At 39.8% G+C, this 16909-nt stretch overlaps 1 protein-coding gene across 1 annotated transcript; it reads left to right on the top strand.

The window, feature by feature from the left end:
- The first annotated feature begins 11093 nt into the window (after positions 1 to 11093).
- LOC133076422 (transmembrane and coiled-coil domain-containing protein 3-like) lies at positions 11094 to 14096 on the top strand. The gene is given in 5 exon segments (XM_061170951.1): positions 11094 to 11951; positions 11953 to 12298; positions 12900 to 12979; positions 13650 to 13799; positions 13983 to 14096. Coding segments are annotated over 5 exon segments (1548 nt in total).
- The last annotated feature ends 2813 nt before the right edge of the window (positions 14097 to 16909 follow it).

Genomic DNA, 16909 nt, shown 5'->3' with positions numbered 1-16909 from the left:
TTGGAGTATACACAATAAAGTTCTTAATGGATCTATCTGAGCTTTTGTGCATAACAGTGAATCACTCTGATTCTACAGTCAATAATGTTCAAAAGTGTACCTTTTTTCTCAACTAAGCATCGAGCTACAGTTAGCCTGTCTTTGACACTTCCTGCACTGAGCTCCTGTGAAGTAATCTATTTGGGGCCTTCCCAGAAGATTCATTAAGTTGTACTGAACGTATCTGCTTGCCTCATGGGCAAAGGGAAGAATACCAAACACAAAACACCTGTGCTCTCAAGTTAGCCAATTTCATTTCTTTAGACAATTCAAGGTTTCGTTTATTATTTATAAAATTCTGAATGTGTTGGGACCTAATTATTTCTGAAAGTATTGCACCCCCCACTCCATGGCATGTCAGTTGCAGCTGGCTCTCATCTTATCTATTATTAGATCTGAATTTGAAGCAGGATGTTTTCTGTGGAGAGCCCCTGCATCCTGAATACTTTCCCCTCAGTCATCTATCAAAGTGCAAACATGAGAGTATTTAGGTCATGATTTATAGCACCCTCAATCTTCTCAAAGTTTGATTAATTTTAGTCATCTTTTTTCTAGGACAGAAAACAATAGTGTATTTAATAACACTTAATATCATTAAATTGCAAAAAGGTTGGCTTAATATATGCACACTAATCATTTATTTTGGAGCAAGTAATACAATCGTAAAATATTAATAACCAAAGTGGTGTTTATAAGCCAAAAATGAGTATGTCTACTCATATATATTTTGAGCCAGTTGTAATGTATCATCAACAAGATATTCTCAGCATCTATTATCTAAAGCATTTAAAAAATATATATATGTTCAGGGCTTCCCTGGTGGCGCAGTGGTTAAGAATCTGCCTGCCAATGCAGGGGACACGGGTTCAATCCCTGGTCAGGGAAGATACCACATGCCGCGGAGCAACTAAGCCCGTGAGCCACAACTACTGAGCCTGCGTGTCTGGAGCCGGTGTTCCGCAACAAGAGAGGCCGCGACAGTGAGAGGCCCGCGCACCGCGATGAAGAGTGGCCCCCGTTCACCGCAACTGGAGAAAGCCCTCGCACAGAAACGAAGACCCAACACAGCCAAAAATAAATAAATTAATTAATTTAAAAATATATATATATGTTCAAAGGACAATCCAACAACAGAAACGTTCATAAGCTTTTTGGAAATGCAGGTACCTGGCCCAAAGCAGAACAATGGACTCAGAATCTCTAGAGATGAGGCTTAGAAATTAGGATTTTAACAAATATGGTAGGTGATTCCAATAGTTGAGAATCTCTGATTCTCTAGTATGAAAGTATTCATTTTTCCAGATTCTTTAGTTCTTCAGCTATTTAGGCAGCTGCCGGCCGGGCAGGGTGTGACTGGCCGATAGGAGAGAACTACTTCAATCCACATGTGTGTATTAATTTATCATCCCTTCGACCTGCCAGTCACACTTTTGTCCTCTTTGCTAGATCTGAGAATACCCCAGGGAACAAAGGCACAGATTTTGCTTAGGGTTTGACTTGAAACACCCACACAGATGCCAGAGGAAACAAGAGAGTAGGGACTCTTTCTTGGCAGTTAACACAGCATACCCCAGAGAATACTGCTGGTCCAGTCTCAGTCTTAGAACTAAGAAGAACATCTCTTCATTTTCATTGTACTCCCTTATTCTACTTGGATAAATGAGGCTATCTTGGCACACCTACCTTGGCCTTTGTAAACTCTGGTGACCTGAACTACTGTCCTTCTGCCAATTCCACTGTCATCTGATGCCAATTCCACTGTCAACTGACGAGAAGCAGCGCTGTATCTCTGATTACCCTCCCTCTGTGTTCTCTGCTGGTTTCATTTTCTTTTCCCATCTTCTCCGTGCAGCTATTTCTTTTTCTTTTTCTTTTTTTTTATAAATTTATTTTATTTATTTTTTTATTTTTGGCTGCGTTGGGTCTTCATTGCTGCACGCAGGCTTTCTCTAGTTGCAGCGAGTGGGGCTACTCTTCATTGCGGTGCGTGGGCTTCTCATTGCGGTGGCTTCTTTTGTTGCGGAGCACGGGCTCTAGGTGCACGGGCTTCAGTAGTTGTGGCACGCGGGCTCAGTAGTTGTGGCTCACGGGCTCTAGAGCACAAGCTCAGTAGCTGTGGTGCATGGGCTTAGTTGCTCCACGGCATGTGGGATCTTCTCGGACCAGGGTTCGAACCCATGTCCCCTGCATTGGCAGGCAGATTCTTAACCACTGCACCACCAGGGAAGCCTGCAGCTATTTCTTAAAGTGTTGTTCTCCATCCCTTTCTCCCTCTAAGCCCTTGTCAAGGAGAATTCATCTCTTTCTATAGCTTCAACCCAATAGCTCCATGTTAGTGATGCTCAAATGTTTATCTTGAGCTCTAATCACTTTAGAAAACTGAGAGCCACTTTTTACTGCTATCAACATGTTCACTTCCATGTGTGATTACATATTTGCATCAACTTCTGCAAATCTACTGTGGAACACATTTCCCTACCCTCCAAAAAAAAAAAAAAAAAACAAAAGAAAAGAAAAGAAAAAAGAAATCTGGTCCCAAATTTGGCCTCTTCCATCAATGGTATATGCATCCTCCAAGTTCCACAGTTTAGAAGCGTTTATCAACTTTGACTTCTTTAGTCCTAAGTTAATCACTGGGTTGATTTACTACTATTTAGAGCAATTCTTTATAGAAATCCTAGGAATCCCAGGACCTTTTGCACAGAGAAAGTACCTAATTCTAAAGGAGATAATTCATTATGGTGATTATAAGGAAGACTGATACAAGAGAGACTTTGGTTTGAATTCTGCAGTACTTTATGCTGCAAGAACATAGGCATATTGCTTAACCTTTCTAAATCTATGTCTTTCTTGCCAATATGAATTTATTTATTTTTTCAACAGATATTGTTGGGAACCTTGTAAGTTTCATTGCTGTACTAGAATCTTGTATACTGTGTTGGACAACATCTCTTCACTCCTGGGGAATATAGAGGAGTGCTTCATTGTGATGAAAGATAAGGTAATATATTTTAAACACTTGGCACAAAGAAAATGTTCTGAAAATATTCATTACTTTTCTCCCCTAGAGTCTATTTTCTGGCCCTTGGCTAACATATCATGTTTCTTTGGACACCTTGGTTTGTTTGTTTGATTTTTTAATTTTTTTTTCCTTTTCTCATTAAAGCTGTCATACATAACTCATTCTGCCTCCTTGGCTTCCCCAGCAAAATGAACTGCAAAGTGGGCTATTTTTCCCTATGTTCTCTGATTCTTGCTTTTCTCTGAGAAGATATGATCTCTTTCATTTTATTTTATTTTATTTTTTCCTGGAGAGACATTAACAAACCTTATTTAGTGACATGGTGTGGTCAAACTTACAAGATAGTATTTTTGTGATCATTTTTTTTGTTTGTTTCAATATGCATGATGAGAGAAGCAGGTAAAAAAAATGTCTCCTAGTTTTCCTTCTTGGCTGACTGGTTGGGAATAGGGGTGTCACCAACTGAGTTTGATATAGGAGGAAGAGAAGGGAAAGAGAAAATAATTGTCCGCTTATTTGGAAATGGTACCTTTGAGGTTCTTGTGAAACTTTTAGATGAAGAGTTGAACAGAAATTCAGATAAACAAATATGAAGCTTGGGAGAGACGTCTGAGCTGGAAATAAAGTTTTGGGATGTATCAACTTGAAGTTGGTATTCAAAACTATGGTCATAGATTAATGTGTTTTAAAATATTATACAGTATGCATTTATTTACTAGGCTTTGTGCTTAAAACTAGGAATAAAAATTTGAATAAAACTTATATTGCCCTGGCCCAAAGGGAGCTTATACTCTATCAAAGGACCAAAAATCATGTAAATAAATATAAACTGGGAAATGTGATAAATCGTGTGTTGTGATAAGAAGAAATGCTTGATTCCCTTTAACTTGGATAAACTGACAGAAATCCAGTATAGTTGGGTATGGGTGGGCAGGGCCAGGTCACGTACAGCCTTGTGGACCACAGGAGAAATTTGGATTTCAGGCAAAAAGCAATGAGAATCATTGAAGTGTTTTTAGTTTTTAAGTCTTAAGTGACATAGTGACTTATTAAAGAGTGACATTTGCTCATGTTATTATAGGGAAAATGTGTAGGCAAGGAGCAAGAAAATTGCCCTAACCTCATTTCTGAGCTCCAGAACCACATTTCCTGTGGGTGACTTATGGTAAACTCAGTAACAATGGGATAAGTGTATTATGTGGAAGAAATTGAGCTCAGATAATTTAAATTATTTGAGTCAAGTTATTGAGCAAAAATCCAGGACTTCCGAATTTTATTTCAGTGATTTGAGTGAAATATGGATTGCCTTCTATTCTGTGAAAAGTGTCCTGATTCCTGCACATTTCAATATTTTCTGTTTATATTTCCACACCAACAAAACCTTCCCCCACCAGAGTAGGTCTGCTGGAATTTTCCAACACAATGATCAACTGCCAAAAGACATTCCTTCTGAACTCAGGTCCTGTGTAGCAGACTGTTGCCAAAGATAAAGCTTGAACTTCAGCAGCAAAGTCAAACCTTTCAACAAGAATATTTCAGAATATGATTTTCAAAATTCACAATCATGAGTACTAATGATCCAAAGGTTGGGAGTGTAATTAATTACATGGACATTGATGGATATTGACATTAGCTGAAGCACATCAGTTCAGGGTGCAATAAACTGAAGTACAAAATCCTCAGCAATTTAAGTCAAAGGCCTTCATAGCCATGGAAATAATAACAATAAGACTTCTTCAAAGAACTGTACCCATGCAAATATAATAATTGTAGCAGATATAAACAGAATATTTAGTATGTTCTATCATTTTAAATATTTATATGGATCTCTCTCAAATAGGTACTATTATCATCTCCATTTTATAGATTAAAAAAAAAGACTGAGACACAGAGTGATCAAGTAATTTTCTAAAGGTTCACATAATTTGAGAGTAGCACGTCTACGATTTTAACTACAGCTGCCTGGGTTCTCTGTCTTTCTGTATGTAAAACAATACTGTTGTAATGTGATACTATACATGGTGTTGGTCTTACCTATGTTTTAATTATTGTAAATTATTAAAATTCAGAACCACTAGACAGATTTAAATAGCTAGAGTTTACATTTTTAGTTTAACTGTCAGAACAAATTGTTTTATATTTATGTGTACAAAGATTTATAAGATGTAAGGGGTGATTGTAAACTGAGAACATAAAACCCTATTTTTTAACTTCAAATACAGTTATAACTGTTGTTCTAAGTACTAAATAATCCCTTATCTTATAAAATGACTCTCGGTGTTCCAGGACACAAAATTATTATGTCTATATTGTCTACAATTTTAGATTGATCTCCTGTCATTACATTGTTGGCTTAGTTTATAATCAGTTGCATGAGTTAGTCAGTATGACAGCTGCTTGATTTGGTCTAGGGGAAAAAAACATTCTGATAAAACTCTACTAGTAAGAAAAAAATCAAATAAATAGTATAATAAACTTTTCACATCAAAATGATATAAGGATCCTAAAGTACTGTAATGATTCAAATAGACACATTACCCATGCATTAGAAATATTTTATTTGTAACTTCATTTAAATACGTAAAGCAGATGTATCAAAAAGCTGTAGTAAGAGCTCAAAGGGAAAATATTCCATTTGCTGCCTTGTTACTAAATCTGTGTGAATTTCCTAAAATGTGAGAAAATATACTTTAAATATTGGTTTGTACACATATTTTAAACATGTTTTATTATATTAATAAATATTTTTGAAGGTGGAAGTATGTTTTATAGTATCTGAAAGGAGAATAGGAGCTTTTTTATGATGTATTATTTTATTTTACTATATTTAATTTTATCAATTCCATTTTATTAGAGAACATAATTGCTAACATTTAATGAATGTTTCCTTTTGGCTATTGCTTTACATGTACTAACTCATTTAATGTTCACAATAACTTTATGAAATAGGTCTTACAGCTAAGTCATTATATAATGAGGAAACTAAGAAACAGAGAGACAAGCCAAATCTCCCAAATTTATACATTTAGCAAGTGGATAAGTTGAAATGTGAATCTAGGCTATTTGTTTCCTGAGAGATATTTTAATGACTACATTAAACTGAAAAAAAAATGTATATTATATATTTGTATGTATATATATATTTACATCCATCCATCCTCAGGAGCTAATGGATACTTGCTTTGGAGAGGTATTTAAGTTATACAAGGAGAATCCTATTTTAAACAATAAGCACATATTTGTATGTAACAATGCTTTTATTACGTTCTAGAATATGTACCCTAGTTACAGTATTTTATCTTTCCACTTTGAAGGAATTCTAATAAATTCTAGTCAGTGAAAAATTCTGCAGGGTAAATATGTTCTTCAGTTCTTATCTGTCCAGAGGCTGAGTTTATTAATAAAGGTTAACACACACCAATCTGTCAAAGTTAACTCTAGGGAGTAGATTATTGAATGACAAAAGTGAGGGAGACTCTTTCATGATAATGTTTTTACCTTGTATCATTTATTCTCTCACAATACCATTTTGACTTCTGTAATTAAAACAGAAGAAAGGTAAAAAAATTCCAAGCAGAGCCTATAGAGTACCACAGATGGTAGTTTTACTTTATGGATGAGAACATGGATGCTGAGAAGGTTGGTAAAATAATCAGGATCATCTAACACCAAAATCTACTCTTTCCATTAACTTGAAGTAGTCAATGAAGAAAAGCAAGCAAGCAATATGAACTTAGAAATTCAGCCTTTGACTCTGTTAGCTGCATAACTTTTGACAGAACTACGATTCCACCAGAAGTCTTGGCGTAATTTTTAAAAAGGCAAGAACTCGGTGATATTTACCTCTATCCTAACACAATGTCTGGCCCCTGGTTAGAACTCAGAAGTTATTGAATTTGAATGAAATAAAGAGAATATTTTTAATTATCTCCAAGGAAACAGTTCTTTCCCATGGACTTATATTTAGAGATCTCTTGTTTCCATCTCACAGTCTTAGATCAAGAATCAGACATTACTTTAAAAAAGGAGTAGGGCAATCCATAGCCTGGTTGTTCACAACTCAGTTAATTTTCATAAACAGACAACCACATATGAAACTGGCAGGAATGAGCAGTGTCCTCCCATTCCCCTGTGGCACCTGGGATTCTTTTTATGAATTTCCAAAGCAGTCAGACATCTCAGAGTATTATTTTCATCTGCTTATTTTTCTCTCTTCCCATCTCTCCATTTATTTCCATTGCTCATCCATAAGTTACTATGAGGATAAAACTTTAATAAAAGAATGGGGATTATCATGAGGCATAAAATATTCTAGTTACCTTTCCCCATACTTATAATCTGAGTATTGATAGTAACTGCAAGTGTCTGGCTTTAAGGCACAGTAATTCTTTCAATGTGATTTAACATCAGAACAATGTTTCATTTTTAAATAATTGCATATGGAAGGAAAGAAAATGTAATTTAAGTAAACAGGAAAACCCACAATCTGTTAATAATGATCTTTAAGAAATACTTTTAGCAGTCATGACAATTCGTACCCTAAAAGTAAATTTAAAACGTAGCAGTTTCATACCTTGTGTAAAAAAATTTAAATTATACTATTTTTAAAGCTGCCTAAGCATCCTAATTTTCCTTTATCTTCCACTTTCAATATCCATTATCTTTGTATGCCTACAGTTTATGCTTAAAGAATCAAGCTATAGCCATAAAAACAGAATTGCATTTTTAGTAACTATTGCCATTATACTAAAAATACATTTGGATCTATAAGATTTCACAATTTCAGTACTCTTTCCCAATACCAAATGTCTTGAATTTACTACAATTGAGCAAGAGAATAGTTTTGCATTGCTTTTCTAATTAAAGTGCAGAAAGTTAATAGGTCTGGACGTCTCTGCAAAATGAGTAAATGTGTACCCCTGTCCTGACATTTCCTTCAGCATTGATTTGAAAACACTAAATATATTTTATTTTATAGAACCAGAGCACAAAAATCCACCTAGTAATTGTTTTCCATTGATATTCCCTTGGTGAATTTGCATTTGTAAGATAAGAATTGACATTTATAATGCAGAGCCAGTCAAATTATAGAATTTGTAAACTGAAACTCTTTATTTTTATTACTATAACATTGCAAAGTGATCGGATGGTTTTGTACAGCCTATTTATTTATCTCATTTTAAAATTGATTAAAGAAATAACTTTGCCTATGGAACAGAAAAGGAGTTATTTCTTGAACAATTCCATTTAAAATACAATTGTTAGAAAACTTATTTTGACACTTTAGGACTAGGGTACCACTAAGAAATCAACTTGATATTAAATATTTTAACAGAAGACAGTCTAAATGCAACGGGTCAGGTCTGGTCAGTGGGAGGCCCCCCAGATTTGTGGTGAACTTGGGAACTTTTGACTTCACATAGGTGTTGAAAACATGAATAATGCCCTTACTATTGATTATATGCCAGGAGGAAAAAAGTCAGGGTAGTACATCTGTGGGAATGAGATGAAGCAGTGGCATAGGTCAAACTGTGGATAAATGAAATATCAGTTCAGCAGTAATACGCTCTCCCTTCCCAAGGTTCGTTGTACAGACCAACACAGAGGAATACTGAAACCAGGGAAATTCACAAAGCATCCATCTCTCAGCACTTTCTATAAACTATAACTGATATATAGATAAAACCAGGCTAAAAGGAACATGAAAGTCATTCACCCTTAACAGAAAGAGAAGTTTAAAAGGCCAAGATCGAATGGGATACAAAAGTTAGTAAAGGATAATTCCATAAACTTTGCTTTGATGTTCTGTTTGCTGATGGTTTGTGGTGATTGGGGTTCCCTCTTTTCCTTTTCCTTTCTATGAGAGTCAGATAGGGTGGGCCCCAAAAGATGGGACTAGAAAAAATTACTCCATTAAACAAATAAACACAAAATGTACAGAATATAGGATTCTGGAGTGAGAATTTTTGGACTTCTATCCTAGGAAGTTTCATTAGCTCCATTGACTAAAACATCTACACAGAGTTGGTGACTCTCAATCTTTATCTTCAGGTTTGATATTTATTTTGAAATTAGACAAAACACCCTCAACATAATTTGGAGAAAATGCATTACTTTCCATCTTCTCTTTCTCTTGTCCTTCTATCTCTGATATTGGTGACACCATCTATTTGTTTGTCTAAGTCAGGACCATCCGTTGCTTTCCTTCAGTTTGTATTAATACTATTAACTCCCCATTATCCTCCAAAACTACTGGAACAAAGGCCTATTCATGATACACCTCTAACGTCTTCTTTCCTTCTTGATTGCTATCGCCACACTGGATGTCCTCATTGTCTCTATCACAGAGCATTGTGGTCATCTCCAAACCCATGTAGGAAATAAGTGTCAATGAAAAGGATAATGAGATTGTGTCTCTAGTAAAGATAATTCGTTAGAAAAATATTATCCTGCAATCGCACTGTTGGGCACATACCCGAAGAAAACTCTAATTCGAAAAGATACATGCACCCCAATGTTCATAGAAGCACTATTTACAATAGCCAAGAAAGCAACCTAAATGTCCACTGACAGATGAATAGAAAAAGAAGATGTGGTATATGTATACAATGGCATACAACTCAGCCATAAAAAAGAATGAAATAATGCCTTTTGCAGCAACATGTATGGACCTAGAGATTATCATAGTAAGTGAAGTAAGTCAGATAAAGACAAGTATCATGTGATATCACTTATATGTGGAATCTTAAACAATGATACAAATGAACTTGTTTGTAAAACAGAAATAGACTCACAGACATAGAAAACAAACTTATGGTTACCAAAGGGAAAGGGCGAGAGAGATAATTTGGGAATTTGCATTAACAGATACACACTACCATATATAAAATAGATAAACAATAAGGACCTACTGTATAGCACAGGGAACTATATTCAATATCTTGTAATAACCTATAATTGAAAAGAAGCTAAAAAGAATATACACATATATATGAATAACTGGATCACTTTGCTGTACACCTGAAACACTGTAAATCAACTATGCATCAATAAAAAAAGATAATTCTTTAGAACAATAATCCTTTGTTCAGGGTGGAGAGGAGACTTGAGGCAAAGAGATGAAACAATAACTAGTTTCACCTGTCAGGTAATTCCCTTCACAACTTGAAATTCCTTTAGTTCAATCAGTGAAAGTGTTTTGTTGTTGCTGTTGTTTATTTGCTTAATTTGATAAGTTACTAAGAATGATTTTATGTCTTATGACTTCAACCTAAGGATATTTAAGATAGAAAATAATTCAGAATCCGATTATTGTTTATGTCATGGTCTCATGGAGGACATATAGGTATCTTTCTTGACCTGAGTAGACAGAGGGCTGATAAGGGTGTCCCCAGCCTGCAATAATATAATCATGATGATTATAAGAGTTAAGTACTTGGAGTGATTTCTGAATATCAGCCACTGTGTTAAGATGCCTTACTGTAGACTATCACAATCAATCTTCATGGTAGCCTTATGGGGAAGGTACTATTATTATCTTCATTTTATAGATGAAGAAATTGATTTTCAGAGAGGAGAATTAGATTACCCAAGGTCTACCATTGGTAAATTTTAGAATCCAGATTTGAATGCAGGCTGATTCCAAAGGTAACTTCTATAGTAATCACCAACTCTGGAACCATCTGCCTGAGTTCTAATCCCTCAGAATCTATCTCCCTTATAGGGTTGGAATGAAGCTTAAAAGAGTTAATAGAGGTCTGGAAAGGGATGCGGATAAGCCGCGTCCTGGTCCTCCCCTCCGGAAAGCCAGGCCCAGGACGCGGTGCGGCCGCAACGTCCGGAGGTCCTGCACCCGCTAACCCTGATCCTGCCCCACCCAAGCGGCTCGCTCTGGAGTTCCTGCCCCACCCAAGCGGCTCGCTCTGGAGTTCCTGCCTGGAGCTCCCATACCAGCTGAAAATGCGTATCTCAAATGCAAGCCCGACTTAGCAGGAATCTTTGGACTGCCTTGTCCTGTCCCTAAAATTGGATCATGAAGGTACTGGGGAAAAGCCACCTCTGGATGTGGCTCCCGTTCCTTCACCTGCTGGCCAACGGTGCGGAGCACGAAGAGGAGGTGAGACACGCCATCGAGTTGCACAGGGGCCAAGGGGTGGCCGTCACCCAGAGGAGACAGTGGGTCCTGGACGGTTGCAGAAAGCTCTCCGGGCTTCTTCACCAAAAGGCTGTGGTTCTTAACAAACTGAAAAGTGCAGTCAGAGCAGTGGAAAAAGACACCAGCCTTTCGGACGAAGAGAAGCTGTTTCAGGTGCACATGTTTGAAATTTTCCAGAAAGAGCTGAATGAAAGTGAAAACTCAGTCTTCCAGGCCATCCATGGACTCCAGAGAGCCCTGCAGGGTTACTACAGGGACGTGGTCAACGTGAAGGAGAGCAGCAGGCAGCTCCTGGAGGCCCTGCGGAAGGCAGCCATCAAGGTCAGAGGGGTCAACTTTGAGGCAGTTCTGCCGGTGGAAGAGGAAGAGGCCAGTTCCAAGCAGAACCTCACGAAACGGGAGGTAGAGGAGGACCTGGGCCTGAGCATGCTCATCGACGCCCAGAGTAACCAGTACATCCTGACCAAGCCCAGGGACGCCACCATCCCGCGGGCAGACCCCCACCTCATAAAGGACATCGTCACCATAGGGATGTTGTCCTTACCATGCGGCTGGCTCTGCACAATGATAGGCCTGCCGACCATGTTTGGTTACACCATCTGCTGCGTGCTTCCGGGGCCCTCCGGGCTCAACAGTATTAAGTCAGTTGTGCATGTGGAGACGTTAGGAGAATTTGGTATGTTCTTTACTCTCTTCCTCGTTGGCTTAGAATTTTCGCCAGAGAAGCTGAGAAAGCGTCGCCATGGAGATCCTGCGGGTCCTGGGCCTGGTCGGGCAGGTCCTCTTCTCGCTTGCTGCGGTTCTCCTTTTCTGTCTTGTCGTGAGGACCTACCTCGTGGGACCGTACTGCCGGAAGCTGCACGCGGAGAGCAAGGGGAACAAGGAGATCCTCATCCTGGGAATCTCCGCTTTCACCTTCCTCATGATGACGGTCACCGAGCTCCTGGACGTGTCCATGGAGCTGGGCTGCTTCCTGGACGGAGCCCTGGTGTCCTCCCAGGGTCACGTGGTCGCTGAGGAGGTCGTGTCCTACGTGGAGCCCGTCCGCGACTTCCTGGCCATCGTGTTCTTCGCGTCCATAGGTGACCCTCCTCCTCCAGGGGTGACACTCCCACTGGGTCTCATCTGCTCACACGTGTTTCTACTTAGCTGGTGCCGCGAAAACAGTTCCCATGGCGACTAGGGTCTGAGGGACTCTCCCCTAGAAGGAGGGAAGGTTTGAGCTGAGGGACGGGGGCTCCTGACTGGTGGTCCTGAGGGTCCACCGCTCAGCAGGGTGGCAGGTCCACTTCAGCACGTCCACATCAAGTGCAGGAAGAAATTCTAATTTTAATACAAAAAATCAAACTGGTGTGTCGAGGCTGCTGCCCTGGGAATGTCCCCATGGAGGGGGGCAGTCCCGCTCGTGGTCACAGCCTGGCCACCTGGTCTCTCGCTCACACCCTGCACTGCTCGGTGGGTCTAAGAGCCCCAGAGACTCTGGGTGCCTCGAGAGGCAGGTTCTGAAGCCCGTGGAAACAGGGCGGGGAGCACTGAGTCGCCCGGCCCTCTGCTCGGGCTCTCGGGGTGGAGTGGGTGGGAGATACCCTGCCCCTTCCCGTCCTGGCGGAGGAGCCTGTGGATGTAGGGGTGGCAGGGAGGCTGGCCGCCCCGCCCGGACGATCGCCCGTCCCCGTCCCACAGGCCTTCACGTGTTCCCCACCTTCGTGCTGTACGAGCTCACCGTCCTGCTGGTCCTCACCCTCTCGGTGGTGGTCATGAAGGTAGGGCCCCTGCTTGCGAAGTCCACGCTGCCTTTGGTTTCACCAGTCACACCAAGCGCCTCGCTTCCTGCCTGTGTGTACCCCCCCGCCCAGCGCAGCCCGGGCAGCCGGGGCTTCTTGGATCGGGATGGCCCTTTGTCTCAGAGTTTGTGTTGAAAATGGGGGGGGGGGTGTCCTCCAGTGACACCCTTGCTCTGTAATTTGACTTCTAAGTGCGTCTAAAGAACCGCAAACCCAGCTCTGGTGACGCAAACGTACATTTTAACGGCCACTGAGAACTATTTTGCCACTTGCCACTTGTCTGATCTCTGTGACTACAAATTGTTGAGGTGCCCATGTCAGCGTGGGATTCTTGGAGTGGAAGTGGCCTGGGCGGTGGCCGCTGGCTTTGCGGAGGAGATGGAGCAGCGCCCCGATGATGGCTGAACGGCACTGCCCGCTGCAGGCTGCTTCCTCTGCGCTTTCTTTACGTTTTGTTAAAAACAAAGTTTCCATTCTGAACGCTGCACGATATTCGCTTGGCGGGAGGGCCTTGGTTTTCCCGGGGGTGGGAGGGGTCTCCGTGCGTCCTCCCGCGCTGTGTTGGGGCGGCCCCCCCGGGACCCGCCCTGCTTCCTGCGGGCGGTGCTCCGGGCCCAGCCTGGCCGAGCGTGACCTGCCGCTCTGGCAGTTCGTCCTGGCAGCCCTGGTCCTGTCTCTGCTGCTGCCCAAGACCAGCCAGTACGTCAAGTGGATCGTGGCCGCGGGGCTGGCCCAGGTCAGCGAGTTCTCTCTGGTGCTGGGGAGCCGGGCGCGCAGAGCGCGTGTCATCTCTCGGGAGGTGAGTCTCTGCCCGGCTGGCGGAGCGGGGTTGTTAGGGGGAGTAGGGCTGGGGTGGGGGGGCGCCCCAGTCCCCGGCGCCTCTTGGGGAAGGGGGCGCCCTCCTCCAGTCCGGGCACCAGAGGCTTGCACACCGTGATGCGGAGACACACCCCCGGCCGCGCTGACGCCCCGCCCCCGGCAGGTGTACCTCCTCATCCTGAGTGTGACCACGCTCAGCCTCCTCCTGGCCCTGCTGCTTTGGCGAGTGGCCGTCGCCAGGTGTGCGCCCCGGTCCGAGAGAAGGTCCAGCCTCTGAGGACCGCGGCCAGGTGACCGGCCGGAGCTGTCACCGCATTCCCGGACCTCAGAGTCTCCCGGAGCCCGCCTCTGTGTGCAGTGATTATGCACCGTGTACGTGTAACTCTGCGTTTTACAAATCGCCTTGACTCTTTTGCCTGGATGTGCCTTTTCTTCAGAAATTAATGTTAACTTTCTATTGTTATTTCATCAGTTCATGTTTTTTTGGTAAAGAAAAAAACTAGGAGGCTTTTTTATTTATTGTACAACTTGTAAACCGTTGGTCAATATTTGTTATTAAACGTTTCTGTGACATGAGCTTTTAATTCTCACAATGTGTTTGGAAAGTTACTTTTAGTCCTTAAAGTCTGTGTTTTCTAAAATGAGACAAGTTCTTCTAAATGTCTTTTGCTTTTTATTACAATTTTAAACAACACTTTCATGTCAGTTTTTATCAGGTAAATCATTCTTTTAAAATATTTGGTTTTGAATCACAAGACTATGCATTCCTTAATAAAAATCATTTATGATCAGTTAAAAAAAAAAAGAGTTAATAGATATTTAGCATCAAGTAGAAGGCCTAGCACATAGTGAATGCTCTATAACTGTTAACTTTTTTCATTTAACTGTCTACCCCCATCCATACCATATTTATAAGTGAGACATTGGGTAGATTTGGATACATGTAGCTTTTAGAACCTCTGTCTACTATTTGCTTGGGGAACAGGCAGAGGAAAGGGGGTAAAGGAATAGGCTTCATCATACTCTTTAGATAAACTGGTGCCCAAATCACAAGATTTTAAAAGTTATTTTGATTTAAAGACTCCCCTTGAATGGTATAAAGGATCCTCAAGGCAGGAATGGAAGTCCAAGACTAGAAAAACTGCCGGTGGGAATCTGACACTAATAATTGTTACCAGTGTCTCTGGCTGATCACACTTGGTTCTTCTCCAAGTCCTCCCAGGTAGAATAGAGGCTTTGACCTCTTAAGACCAATGTTTTTTGCATATAATCAAGTTTTAAAGCAAAATGAAAATGATATCCAAAAGCCACAGCAAAGAAAAATTGACAAATTCATTACTCAGAGTTTTCTCTCTTATAATAGATAATATGCTCACTGAAGCACAACCTTCATATTGTTTCTGGTTTGGGCATATGAATATCTTCACTCTCTGTGTCCAAATTCAAATTTTATTAGTTTTTAAAAAGAGGAAATATTACACACAACATACACTATTATTTCAGGTGCCAATAAAGGTGGATCTTAGTTAAACAAATGACTTAACTAGTTAAAGACAGTAGAAACTGATCCTAATTAATGAATTTTCTTATTATTCTTTCCCATGGTCTTTAGCTGTGACAGTTAGAGAGGAACCTATAAAACGGTGAATGGTAAACAAATTATCTCTGCTCATTTGATTTTTTGAAGTGTTTATTATGTAAACTTTGGTATCCAAATACATTGAATTTATAGGTTTGGATTATTTTAAATGGATGATTCAAATGTTGACAGTGAAAAGAATTTCATCCTGGGAGCCAGGAGACCTGAATTTTCTTCCTTTCTTAACTTGTCATGAATGTCACTTTGTCCCTCCAGACCTCAATTTTCTCATCAGGAAATGGAGACTCGGCCTGGGTAGCTCTTCCTCTGGTTTATTAATTGTTCAAGTTTTAGCTTAAGTATCACTTTCCTAGTTTAAATCCTATTGTTAAATTTCTAATTTCGTCTGTAATTTCCTTTGAGGTATTTAACATCACTTCAATTCAATTATGTAATTATTTATCTTCTATCTACTCTACTAATGGACCATAAGCTCCATATGAAGGTAAGAACTACTATGTTTCTCTTCTATACCATTGTAAGACATAATAGGCTATGAATTATAAGGAATATAAGACACAATGGAGTTTAGGAACTAGGTAACTGGGGACTGTCTGCCCCACATAAAGTTATTAAAATTTAGAAAACACTATTATTGCCAAATGAAACCCTTATGGGGCTATGATTTTGTGACTTCTAGCTTCTAATAGCAGGTCATTCAAACACCCAAGTGACAAGGTGTTGCTCATTTTTCAGTAATCTCAATTGCTCCTTCATGGAACTGTGTTTTCTTATTGAAATATAGTTGACTTATAATATTATATTAGTTTTAGATGTACAACATAGTGATTCAATATTTTTATAGGTTACACACCATACAGTTATTATAAAATATTGACTCTACTCCTGTGCTGCACATTATATCCCTGTGACTTATTTCTTGATGAACTCAACCTTATACTACTATCTCAAAATATTCTTATATCCCCATCAGTAACTGTACATAGAGATCTCTAAGCTACATAAAGTTAATAGGTTAAAAAAACACATTGAGAAAATAATTATTAAAATTTATCACCTCCTTACAAAATTACCCATTTTACATTGACCATGAGATCTCTTTTAATAATGAGCTCTTCTTATATATTTCAATATGCATTTATGTTTACAACTTGTTTTGCATGGGACTTTTAAGATATCTATCACCTTTCAAAGTGAGATGCAGCTGTATCGATAAAAATTCTGCTTCTTAAAGAGATGAAACTGTGCCTTTTATTTACTTCAGTTTCCTAATACAGACACATGTACTCTGTGGACATTCAATAAATAATATTGACCAAAACTGCAATAGTTTTAACCTCACTTTCAAATGCCCTTTAATAAGAAAATTTAAATAACATGAAATGTAAATTAAAGCTATGAACAGAAAACTAAAGCTGGAAAATATTTATCAAAAGAAAAAAAAAGCTAGACAAAAAGAAGTTGTTATTCAATGCTCTTGACTGTGAAAA

The sequence above is a fragment of the Eubalaena glacialis genome, chromosome 16 (genome assembly GCF_028564815.1).
Source record: "Eubalaena glacialis isolate mEubGla1 chromosome 16, mEubGla1.1.hap2.+ XY, whole genome shotgun sequence".
Classification (NCBI taxonomy): domain Eukaryota; kingdom Metazoa; phylum Chordata; class Mammalia; order Artiodactyla; family Balaenidae; genus Eubalaena; species Eubalaena glacialis.
The sequence above is the reverse complement of the archived record's forward strand: the minus strand, read 5'-3'. Positions and strand labels throughout refer to the sequence as shown.